This window comes from Sinohyriopsis cumingii, chromosome 7 (genome assembly GCF_028554795.1).
Source record: "Sinohyriopsis cumingii isolate HCF-2022 chromosome 7, ASM2855479v2, whole genome shotgun sequence".
In the NCBI taxonomy this organism is placed as follows: domain Eukaryota; kingdom Metazoa; phylum Mollusca; class Bivalvia; order Unionida; family Unionidae; genus Sinohyriopsis; species Sinohyriopsis cumingii.
In genome coordinates, this window is record NC_142967.1 from 66636780 (window position 1) to 66650574 (window position 13795).

A 13795-nucleotide genomic window follows, 5' to 3' on the forward strand; every position below is an offset into this window, starting at 1 on the left:
CCAACTGCAACTAAAAGCGGTACCCTTAAAAAACGCACCCAACCCCCACTAACTACAAAATTCAAAGCAGTTTTAACGCTAAAGGGACATAACAAGGATATGGACAATCAAACTCTCACACAAAAAAAACTAATTGAAAATGGGACCAAGCAGAGAATGTTTACAGAACCAGATATTACAAAGGGCAACTAACAACAAAGGCTGTAATCGAAACAACAGAACCACTCTCATCCCAAATTAGGTTAGGCCCATATGGAGCATACGACAAATTAGAGAAGTTCATTAAAAACCTTAGTTCTGTACAAAATGTCAACATTGGGGGCACTATGCACTCAAATGTCGATTCAAACCAAGATGTGAACACTATGGAGGGAAACATAGGGGGCCTTTCAACAATCAAACTTGGAAATGGCCTAACTGCCGAGAACCAAACCACCCTATGGCAGCCGAATGCCCCTACATAATTAAAAAAATAATAATCGTAGAGCTCATGAACTCCAAAAAAACTGCCTACATAGAAACCAAAAACACAATAAACAAAACTAAACAAAAATCCAGCATTCCATAAATAGAAAACCTCAACAACTCAAACGCCACCAAGGAAGCTAAGGATACAAATAAACCTCCCCCAAAACCACAGCCACATTAATGAACTTAAAACCAAACTCAAGCCAACAACCGGCAAAACTCAAACTAAACAATCAGTACCTTGGTGGAAAGACCAATGTAAAAAAGCTCATAAGGATAAGAAAAAAGCCCTCAATAAGTTTAAACATACATGAAACTCTGAAGACATTAAAGATTATGAAGATAAGGAAAAGACACTAAACCAAACCATTAAAAAGCAAAATAACAATCCTGGCAATATTTCTGTACTAAATTAAACATAAAATTAAATTCCGAACAAGTATGGAATAAAATCAAATCAATCCGGCGAAAAACAATTAACCAAACCCCAAAACTAAGATGTGCAAAACATAACCTTGAAAAAGCCAATATGCTCACAAGTCACTTTTCTGACATGAGCAGCAATTTATATCACGCCAAGAACTTTCAGGAACACCGTAGAAAAGTAGAAATTACCCTTAATCATCTCTTTTAAGACCTAGGAACCAACGTATCAAATTTAAATAGTGAAATCTCCTTCTATGAATGGGAATTAACATTAGGATCGAAAAAAGAAACTTCCCCAAGTAAAGATCAAATTGGCTACATAATATATAAAAACCTCAAAAACAACTTTACAACAACAATTATTAAACTTCTCAAAAATATCTGGAATAGTGGAGACTGGAAACAAGCCATTGTTATTCAGATCCCTAAAGCAAACAAAGACCATAATAATATAAACTGGTACAATCCCATCTCCTTCACTAAAACCATCTGCAGACGTATGGAAACAATCTTGGTCAATAGATTAAAACACCATCTCGAAAGCTACTACCTAATGTCGGAAAATCAATGTTGCTTCCGAAACAAGCGATCCACTACCGACCAGCTATTACGATTAGAAGCGGATATAAAGCTAGCATTCAGCTCAAAAAGGAAATCAGATAGAAACCTTATAGTTGTTTTCCTCGACCTAGAAAAGGCATTTGACATTGTCTGGACTGAAGGATTGATTACCAAACTAAACCACTTTGGGATTACTGGACGCATGTTCAATTGGATTGATAACTTTCTCACAGGTTGAAAAATTATTACAAGAGTAGGGAACACACTGTCGGAAGAATACCCCCTTGAAAACGGTACCACAAGAGAGCGTACTCAGACCCACACTCTTCAATGTCATAATAAACGAACTGGGGAAAAACCTCACCTCCAAAAAGGTAAACATCTCACAATTCGCCGATGATAGCGGCATCTGGAGGTCAGGAAACCCGGCTAGCAATCAAGTAACCACATATATCCAGCATAACTTAGACAATATAGGGAGTTGGGCAGATAAATGGGGGTTAAGATCTCACCTGGAAAAAAAACAGTTGCAATCATCTTCACCCCATAACAGACAAATCTAGTTATCTACCCTGAACTAGACATACAAACTCAAATCATTAACTATTTAAAGGTGGTAAAGCCCCTAGGCATGTATTTTGACGCCCACGTTACCTGGAAACACCACATCGATCATCTAAGCCAAAATTGCAATAAAGATATAACCCTCTTAAGAAATCTCAAAGGAATCACATGGGGATCCAAGCAAGAAAAGATGCTAGTTATATATAGAGCACTTGTAAGATCGAAACTAGATTATGGTTGTCAAGTTTACAATTCATCAAAACAACTATTCCTGAAAAAAACTGGATGCTATCCAAAGAAACGTACTGTTTGTCTGCACTGGCACCCTACCCTCAATCTCGCTGGACGAACTCCAAGTCCTCACTGGAGAGCTACCATTGAGTCTGAGGCAACAAGAAACGTTTCTCAGACATTCGGCTAAATAACCACCCCAATACGCATCCCACAAAATTCACCATTAACAAATCAACAAAATATTTAGTCGCAAACTAGTTTCAAACACACCAGGTGGTAAACAAATCTTAGAAGTAAGGAAAAATCAAACAAATCTTAGACCGACATGAGGAACACATAAAACCCCCTTATCAAGCCCCTTGGATAAACTCTAAACTAAGTATTAACACCAAAGCCATCGAATATGGAAAAGACACCTACTTTGGTTTCGTTAAAATATATACTGATGGATCCAAAACACCTGAACCACCCAGAAAAGCAGCTGCAGTAGTAATTCCAGAATATAACATACAAATGGGAACCAGATTACCAGGTCAGTGCTCTATATTCACAACAGTATTCTGGGCTATTATTGAGGTATTGAACTGGATTAAAGATAATAACATCCAAAAATCAGTACTTATCAGCGACTCTCCTAGTGCAATTACATCAATAAAGATCCATAACACTAAATCAAGAGAAAGTTTCCTTACTAAGACCTATGACATGCTAAAAGAATTATCCAACTAGGAACCGGATAATTGAAGCTATGTGGGTCCCATCGCACATAGGAATCATGGGTAACGAACTAGCTGATAAAGTTGCCAAAGGCAAACTGGGAGAGACAAACCATGCCACGCTTAAGCATGGCATCTCTGAAGCCCAACGTTTAGCTAGACAGTACATCAACCAAAAATGGCAGGGAAACTGGAATGCTACTCCTAAATGCAGGAAGCCATATTCCAACCTAAAGGAAGTTAACAGGTCCATACAATAACCTAAAGTAAACAGTGTGGACCGAAAAATCATTAATCGTATTATGACAGGCAAAACAAAATTAGCTGGCAGTTTTGGTAAAGATCTAGGACCTAAACCCACAAACATAAACTGCTACAATTGCCTTACCATAGAAGACCTCCATCATATATTCAATAGCTGCAGTAAATATCAGACGGAAAAAACCAAATACCAAAAGGCACAAAAAAGATTGGAAACCCTATCACATTCCCGGAAATCATCGGTAATAACAACCCCAATATAAACGTAACTTAGCAAAATATCTTAAATTTCCTACACGAAACCGGGCTCAAAGAAAAAATATAACATTCACCCACCCCCAGGCATTAGCCAAAAAAGCCAAAATAAATAATCTAGCTGAGGAACTGGTATCTTTGATGAGTCTTTAATGACCTGTTAACACAGCAAAGATACCCACCTCTTAAATAAGGAAACTGCCAAACATAATCAATGATAGGGCTTAAATAAACTGAATTCCCTCACCAAACAAGCCAAATAAGGAACCAAATAAGACTCGATGTCTTTGAATGTCCTATGATACTCGAAGAGTCGCAAAGACATATGTCATATCAAATATAATTAATGACAGGGACCTAAATAAACTGAATTCCGTGACCAAATAAACCAAATAGTACTCGATGTCTTTGATATGCCCCAGGGGACTCGAACACTCTAAAATACATCTGTCTTATCAAATAGCTGTGTTGAGAGGTACTTAAATAGATCAAATCTAAAAATATGAATACTAACCAACACAATTAGTAGAATTAAAATTATTATTCAGTTATTAAAAAATAAAATAATAAACAGAAACAATACCAATGGAGAGGGAGATGGGGGGAAGGCTTCGGTTTACAACCCAAGTACGGGTCTGTACCACCAGTACGCGGGCTGGAACTTCATCTCTTACTCCAGACAATAACCACTATCTGTCCTGTACAAAAACCAACCCAACACACATAAAAGGGGGGCCTACGTTAATCTCATTTGTTTTAAAATTAATTTTAAAAAATTCTACTTCTCCACTCATCACTATCTTATCCAAAATCTGTCAAGTAACCTACTAACTAATCCTCTTGAAAATACTCGATACTAACAGCCCTCACACCTGACGACTTGGTGACTGGATAAATGTGCATATTGGTCGAGATTGTTGGAAATGGTGTAAGTATATTTTAACTCTAACTGGTATGGTGCGGACCCCCAGGGTCCGTTTTTCCGGTGTGGCCGTACCGGCAATAAATGCCTTAAAGGCAATGCGTATCTGACCGTACCAGTTGACTTACACCATCGGTCGTAGGTTTGGGCGAAAAAGTCTTGATTGTGACCTGACTTTAATGCTTCTTTCAAAGTTCACATTTGAATAAAATGATAGTTTAGTGTCAGTCCTTTCACCTTTACCTTTGGTATGGAGATTACCTTCTTAATCTCATTACTGGTAGCCGTCACTTTAAGTCAGACACTAGCGAAATTCAAAATAGTATTTTCGGGGAATTCATCAGTTGTCGCTCTTACAAGTGCATCTACAATGTGAGGGTGATATCATCTAGATCGATCGGTGTCAAAGTAAACAACGTGGTCTCCTAACGTTTCCAACATCGAGTCTTAAAAGATCAATGGATCTATAAATCATTGCTCAAAGAAATAATGGTCGAATTGCAGCACCAACGTTATATAATATCGACATCGGATCAACAACAGTCATTTTTTCTTCTCAGACCGCTCCGGTGGCCGAAATGGTTAGAGCATCTGCATCGGATGCAGGACGTCGCGGGTTTGAACCCCAGCCGAGTAATACCAAAGACTTTTAAAAAATGGTACTAGCAGCTGCCTCGTTAGATGCTTGGCATGGAGAGGTTAGTGTTTGGTCTGGTGGGTCTGGTGTCAGGATAATGTTACTGGGTGGGACATGATGCTACATGTCAGCGTCATGATGCTCCAGTGCTAGACATCACCATAAACTGTCACACTGCAAACATCATAGCGAAATTACTACAAAATTGTTATGGCTACGTTAAAAATACAAATCACGCACACACAGACTTCTTCTTCTGAAAAACAACAACAACAACATCATCATCATCAACAACAACAACAACAACAACAATAATAATAATAATAATAATAATAATAATAATATAGATCTTCTGCTGTAGCAGAGATATATAAATACTTAAACCAAGTCAGCTGTTCATTTTGAAGCCCGAGTTACGCATTTGATCTCTTCCAATGCCAGTACGAATCTGACAGGCAGTCAACAAACAAGCCATCCCATTTTCATGACTAACCCAAAGTAAATGTAAACCAAATTACAGATTAATTTTATGTGTGAATTATAATCACAAGGTTTATGCTTGTTAGACTCATGTTATCTAATGTAAAATCAAGATGATTTAGGGATGACGAATTGAAAGCCAATACTAGTGACCTTTAATCATACATAAGGTCAATGCTGATTGTTTATTCCTCCTTGTCACAGGAAAATAGTGAAAATTGCTCTTTAAGAAGAGGGGATGTGGTGATGTTGGTTCAGTGTAAAATCCCTTAGTTGTACAATGAATTACCTTGAATATGTTACTTACAATTTGACAAGCATGCTTTTCCATTAGTTGTACAAGGAATTCACTTGAATATGTTAATTACAATTTGACAAGCATACTTTCCATTAGCTGTCCAAGGAATTAACCCAAACATCTTGATTATAATTCGACAAGCATGTTTTCCGAATAAATCATTGGTTAGTATATTTTTATCGTTATGTATAATTGTTTTCATTTTTCTGCCATCCGTCTTATCCGGAATAAAATTCACAAAAACTGTCTCCAAAAACAACTGTTTAAGGAGATCTGAACAGACAGTTCAGACAGTATGCTAACTTGTATCCGTGTTCAACATACGACTGTGCCTATTAAATGATAATGCTTCTCGTTAAACTTTACCACATAAAATAAACAGTGGAACCTTTGAGTAGAGTCTGGCAACTGGGGTCTGTATTCTGGGGTCAGGGTCTAGTGGGAGCACTTGTGGGTATGCTAGTTTTACACGTGTTTAACTGTTATGTATATTTTGATTAATTGATATTTGATTTAACTTAATTGTTTGTAAGTTTTAAAATCATTTATTGTTAATTTTAGTATATGTCTAAATAATGTAGTTTTGTTTACAAGAAACTTGATTTCTTTTCAGAAAATAGTTTGACCTTGACTCTTCAGTTATAAACATCTAAAGCTAACCTAGTTCTCGACCGTGATTTCAGAAATAACTGAGACAAATAAACAACTTCATTTTATATGTTATTCTTAGAGTAAAATGATTGGCTATTGTCAAGGTCATACTGGCACTACGTGGTTTTATATGTAAATACTTCTCGAAGGTTCTGGAAAGTTGACCCTCATCCTGCAATCTGTTTTGCATTTCAAGTTACTATATAATCTTTATTTATAGAGATATAGAGTCAGTCAGGCTTAAAAACAGTGGGACGTAAATGTATTCATTTGTTGTGTCAGTTTGGAGTAATTTTAATTTTTATTCAAATTATTTGGATTCAAAAGGATTAACTCTTTTTTCTTGGAAATATATGAGTATTCATACAGAATTCTTGGACAAAGAAGTTTCATTAAATTTTATTGGGAAATTCAAACATAGGATTGTAGTTTGCGAATAACACAAAACTGTAGATACAACAATACAATAATAGCTACGGTATACGTCATTGCATTCCATCTTGGATTATTCGTCGGGACTCGAACTTGAACTCATTAGAACATTTCATTATTAGGACATCTAAAATTTAAATCGTGGATTATTCTTGGATTATTTTTTGGATTTGTTTTTTGAAACCGTACATTTTTATTTTTTCATTTTAACAGTATGTTTAAAAGGAAATACATTATTTGTTAAATTTTTAAAAGCTTGTTATTTTCACTTTTTCTTTTGTTACTGTTTTTTCGAGCCTTAACACGTAGCATAAGATAACATACACACACACAAACACATACAGAGTTTAATTGATATTGATTGATGATTCACTATATACTCACCTGTACGTAAGTCCAAATGAGCTAGCGCTGTATTTGGCGTGCATCGACTGGCATCGATGGTGAATTGTCTGTCATTATTTGCAACTTTAAGCTTTGTTCTCAAATACAACTTTAAAAATTTCAATCATTTATCAGAAAGCACACTGGTATAGAGGCTCAACAGTCTTTGACTGTAAATGCCAGGAAGCACCCTGGGTAAGATTCCTCTCTTCTGCTTGGGACTTTGAATAAAGTTTGGTTTTTATAGAAAGAAAATAATTTCCAGGTTTTCATCACTGGTTATCCTGGTTGTTTAAAACAAAGCTTGTATATCTTAGGCATTGTTAAACTAATTTTTAATTTTCTTTATTTTGGTGTATGATTGATGAGTGTAATATTTTTGGTAGATAGTTTGGCCTTACCTTAGATGTGTATCTTTCAAATGACTGCTAGCTCCGCTTGGTCATTTTGAACTTCCTAGGCTTCAGGGGTAAATTGGAAAAAAATACAAACCGAGAACCATTTTCACTTTTAATATAGTTTATATATAATTCATTCATTGCACGTTTAGATGCCTGTATTTTCTAATATGGAAAAGCGTATTTGTACTTTTTTAATAACTGTTAATGTTGGTGTTGGTGTCGTTTGGATTAGATAAGGCTCGTTTTTCGAGCGCACGTGAGCAGTCATTGTATCAGTTGTCTTCTTCAGATAGTGCATAGTTTCCATGATTGCCACATGCAAAGAAATTTCAGTCACAGTACATGAAAATAGCATATAGGTATACCAACATTCTCTCTACTCTGCATGATGCCAACGCAAGCAATTTCACCTTATGCCGGTCCCTGTCTCCGAAGCACACAATAACTGTGGAGCGGTATCTAAATTAATTCAATTCATTGTCAGTGTCAAATATAAAATAAAATTTGTTCTGGCAGATAAGTACAGCTCGAAGAAAGAAGCCAGTTTAAAAATAAAACCGTAGCTAATAATACAGAAGAAATCAAATTTAATCCGAGTGCTTATGAGACGGGCAGTTATTTTCACTTTTAAGAAACGAAGTCAACATAAACTCTGAACCTGAATACGAAAATATAGATTGCCGGGCCAGTTACGGCATACATCTGAATGTGTACGGTGCAGGGCCAGTTACGGCATAAATCGGAATGTATACAGTGCAGGGCCAGTTACGGCATAAATTGGAATGTATACAGTGCAGGCCAGTTACGGCATAAATCTGAATGCATACAGTGCAGGGCCAGTTACGGCATAAATCGGAATGTATACAGTGCAGGGCCAGTTACGGCATATATCTGAACGTATACAGTGGTGCAGGGCCAGTTACGGCATAAATTTGAATGTGTACAGTGCAGTGCCAGGTACGGCATAAAACTGAATGTATACAGTGCAGGGCCAGGTACGGCATAAATCTGAATGTATACAGTGCAGGGCCAGTTATGGCATAAATCTGAATGTATACAGTCAGTGCCAGTTACGGCATGAATCTGAATGTATACAGTGCAGGGCCAGTTACGGCATAAATCTGAATGTGTACAGTGCAGGGCCAGTTACGGCATAAATCTGAATGTATACAGTGCAGGGCCAGTTACGGCATAAATCTGAATGTATACAGTGCAGGGCCAGTTACGGCATAACATTTCACCGGAAGAGAGAGCCGCTACAAGTTTGGTTGAATTATTCAAGAGCTGTCTTAAATCCCTCCACTGTTTGTGCGCACACAACACCGTCTCCAAGATGACTCCAGTCCACAATTAATTGTACGAAGAAATAATTTCTGATTATTCTGTTCTGCATTGCTCAAATGCTAAACATCTAATTTATTTGTTACTTGTTTTTCTACTTTGTTTATAGTTTAAAGATTAGGAAAAGGTTTGGCTTTAATTTGGCGTTTTTGTCTTAATGGTTTTAAAAATATATTTGGTGAGAGAGCCGACATTGGCCCCCCCTCAACTAGTCAAGAGGTAGGTAAGACAGATCTTGCTACGCCGTTCTTGGAGTGTTAGTAGACCCAGGTCAGATATTTTGACATTTCCATTTTATTTTATTTGTTTAGTTTTGTTTTGCAACATTGCAAATATATATGCCTATCTGACTGTGTTAAGATCGAGTTTAGAATCAATATTTATTTCTAGATGTTTCACTCATTCTTCAGAGAATGATTTTCATTTTAAAAACGTTATCTTACAATAATAGAAAAGTTCATAATAACTTTTCTCTTTTTGGCGTTTATTTATCACTGATGAAAGTTACTTACTTGAAAGGGTATCAAGTGCTCTAGAATGGTTCTCCGCTTTTGTTTTGGAACACCAGCATTCACAGTCAGGTACATATTTAATTTCTCTAATCGCATGCTCTCAACAATGGATGCAGTTTTGCAGTCGGTGACACGCCTAGCATTGGAAAAATTTCCCCGAAAATTAGACAAGTTCATTCAATATGGAACCACTGGATTCAGAACTAGGTGAGACATTTGATCTTCTATGTTTTCCTATACGTGTCAGTGTTTTGGTGAAATTGTAAGGGCTATGAAAATACAGGTCAATACATCCGTACTCTACGTTACAAGTTTTCGAGGAGGTACACAATGCATCGAAAACGTTTTCTATTCGAAATGTAACTAATATATACAAAAATTTGTTTTGTACATGACTGATATCAACATCGTTTCTGTGTGCATACCGTGTAACTCGCGATGCTGAGCTGAACAAACTATAGTTTTGACGAGCGATCACTCCCACCCCTTTGACATTCGTGTGTGCGACTGGCCTTCCACTCGAAGTTTCAATTTCTCTTAAGATATTAAACGTGTAGGTCAATCTGTATCGTGCCACTTTTGGTAATTATAAACCGAACAAAGGAAGAAGCATTTCTTCCATGTGCAGAACATTAAATTTTCAATCTTACACCCTCTATTTCAGTGAATATAGTCTCCATCAGGCATCAAAATTGTATATAGTACTAACATCAATTATATTAGTACCCCTACTTCGTGGACGGTGGTATTAAAAGTAAATGTTCCTGTATGTATCACTTGAACAGTCATGTGAGTTATATCATGCATTTTTCAGCATATTGTTAGAAAGCTTGAAGATACTCAATAAATACCCTTAAACAAATCATGTAGTTTTATTATTGTTGAATTTCACTGTAAAAACATGATTAAAATAACCTTTGTATTCATGATAAAAAAATTCTTTTGGGATTGCCCGGCCATATTTGTTTAATAACTGCTTTCATTTTCAGCCTTGATTTTTATGTGTGCCGTATACAGAAATTTTATCCTTTGGAAACATAACAGATAGTAGTAAAGATGGCTCACATTGAATAACTTATCTTATTATATGCTCATTTTTTTCCCCGTTAACTTTACATTGACAGAATCGTTCAGTATTCCCCGATACTGAACGCGCGCGATAATACACATATAGCATTCACGTGAATAAAAGAACTACTTTCTTTTGTAAATAAACAATGGACTCAGACGCCAGCACTTTTGATTTGTAAACAAACCATGTACACTCGCAAAAGAGGCTCTTTAAGTTGTGGTTGTTTATTTGTTTCTGAATGAACTTAAACATGTTTCGTGGACTGCAAAAAACCCAGCTGTCTTGACATTTTGCGTTGATACAATGTTACCGATTTTGGCTAGCTACCTTGTATAAATGACGGATTAGGTCCTTACAAATAACGATGCATATACTGTTTTCTTTAGCTGGTGATAAGAATGGCAAAATAAAATATACTTACAGTTTTACATCCTGAATTTCCTCAAATGTTTTTTCTTAATTCTGCAAATCCGAATTACATGAGCCATGTCATAGGTTTTCAATCTGGATTACACATTTCGAAAGTGTGCTGTAATTTCGATGATAAGTACAATTGCATCCTCCTTACTGCACTCAAAATGAAATACACATTAAATTCCATAGCGTCTTTTTGAAAATTGCAATTGAAAGACTTCATATTTTCCCCACGTTATGATTTCAAACATTCAGTGACAGAAACAGAAACACATTTGCAGACATAAACACGCTTCTCCCGCGCCACTTCAATCCGATGTGTTTCATGTATAATTTGCACAGATGAATCCAGTCCAAAATCACAAACTTTCGTCGAATCGAAACAAAACACCAAAATATATTCACTCCAGATCAAATGGAAAAGTCGTTGCAATGCCCAGTCATTCACAATATGACTGCAAATTTCAATTTTAACTAGACACGCCATTTTCTTTTCGAAAGTTATGTTGACCGCATGACTAAGTTCAAATTTATCTGGGCGGAGCTATGTGCGCATTAATAATGATGTCATTTTGTAATGTCAAATCTGCGCTTGTGTATTTAGTTTGGATTACAGCATTCATTCATTTACGTTGTTTCTCGTAGTGTATTTTGTTTATATAATTAAACCTTAGGTTGAATAAAAAAATGAGCATATAATAAAAAGGTTACTGCATTTGTATGGGAAAATAGGAACTCGTTTTGTCGGAAGGATATACTGCACTCACAAGTTCATGCAGTATTCATTCAGAAAACTCGTTCCTATTTTCCCATACAAATGCAGTAACCTATAAATACAGTATCCAAATATGGTAAAGCAAGCCTTATTTGGAAAGTGAATTACTCTGAGAATCACGATGTTCAAACTATGATTAGTGTAAACATACCAATATAATTACTTAACTAGGCATAATAAGTTTATCATAGGTATAAAAACTTTCAGACAAACATACTCTACTTAATAAATTTTAAATCATGTCATCTTTTTTTCTTGGCAATCTTTTATTTGCTCCATTTCAATGTGTAGGATCATTATGTAGCCTTTGCTGTGTCAAAGCTTTGACATTGAAGCTAAATTATATGTGTTATAGACAGCACCCCAACTTATCATAATTTGAAAGAATGCAAACAAGGTTTATATATTTTTGGTTGTCTGAAAGGTACATGTCATTAAGAGACCTTAAAAAAATAATTATAATTCTACACAATCATATTTTGTACATTATTTTTCTAATTGAAGATTACACCTGCACCCACTTTGTACCAGAAAAGGATAATCTTAAAGTGGAAAATGAAATCTAATGTTTGACAATACTTGATGTTATCTTAAAGAATGAATCATTTCTTTTATTTCAAAATAAATTTTAAAAATTTAGCTTTAAACTATCATTGTCCTGTATTTAAATGATACACCTGGGCAAAGTTAATTATATCTTTGATTCATATTAATTATATCTTTAATTTAGATTATTAATATTTTTGATTCAGATTAATAATATCAAGACCATCTGCAATCTAGGTTGAACAAAATAAGTTGGTTGATCATACTGTGTGCCAGCTTAATCATGTATCTACAATTTAGTGCTGATTGTCAAATGTATGCATTTGAAACTGTGGTCACAGGGAACATTATAAATCATTGTCTTAAGGGTTATCCTAACACTTTGATCATTACACAATATATTTTGGCCATATGATTTGGCTTGCATTTGGCAAAATCTATAGTCTAATGAATTTTAACTGCTGGCAAATAAAATAATTAATGAACTTCCATTTCAATAAAAACAGCTCACTCACTGTTTCGGTATTTTTCATTTGTTGCCTAATACATGTTTTAATTTTTGTAATTATTTGGTAGAAAGTATGGGCAATCAGGTACAGAGATAATTACATGGATAATCTTGTCAAATGCCCACACTTTGTGTTTCATGCCTTCCCCAACTCTGACCCTGTGGAACATAAATAAGGATTATAACCCAAAGTGTTTCATATACTATTTGCTTCTCCTACTGTTACTTGTACTGGTACAAAGTTTGGTGAAAAGCAGTGTCACTCTAATTGCAAGTATTTAAATATATATCCATTGCACCCTTCCTTATCCCCTCCCCCACCCCCCAATCAAGGCACCTATGGGCAGAAGCCCAGAAAAGTTCATATCTTTCAGATGAGCAGCTTGTATCTTGAACAACAGGTAGGACCCCAGTGGAAATAAGTCCCATAAATGCTGTATGGGTAATCCTAATCAACATATTTTATATATATTATTGTAATAATTATGTATTATATGTTGGTCTTATTGAATAATCCATGGGTCAATCACTCCATTGGCCTAAATGGTTAGAGCATCTGCCTCAGATGCAAGAGGTTGCAGGTTCAAATCCTGGCTAAGTAATATCAAAGACTTATAAAAAATGGTACTAGGAGATGCCTTGCTTGGCATATGGTACCTGGTTGGGATCAGAACTGCCACACTGCAGGCAATATAGCAATATGACTAAAATTGTTAAAAGTTATGTTAAAAGCCAGCAAATGCACAGAAATACACATGACATCCATGTGTCAGTTGTTTGATTTCGTGAGATGCCACTTTTTCATTGCAAAAGGGACTTAGCTTCCATTTTCTCATCATTTAGCCAACAGAGTGCTGAAAATGCCATTAAAACTTACCAACCAACCAGCAAAGAAACAAAATACTGTTACTGCTACAGATGGAGGGTATTGCAATGT

At 35.7% G+C, this 13795-nt stretch overlaps 1 protein-coding gene across 1 annotated transcript in view; it reads left to right on the forward strand.

Annotated features, from left to right (window-relative positions):
* The first annotated feature begins 9635 nt into the window (after positions 1 to 9635).
* The window catches only part of LOC149795443 (phosphoacetylglucosamine mutase-like), a 75893-nt gene continuing 71733 nt past the window's right edge, over positions 9636 to 13795 (forward strand). Inside the window, exon 1 of the mRNA XM_089965227.1 lies at positions 9636 to 9750. Within this exon, the coding sequence (XP_089821353.1) occupies positions 9638 to 9750 (113 nt within the window). The 5' untranslated portion in view covers positions 9636 to 9637. The remainder of the gene's footprint in view (positions 9751 to 13795) is intronic.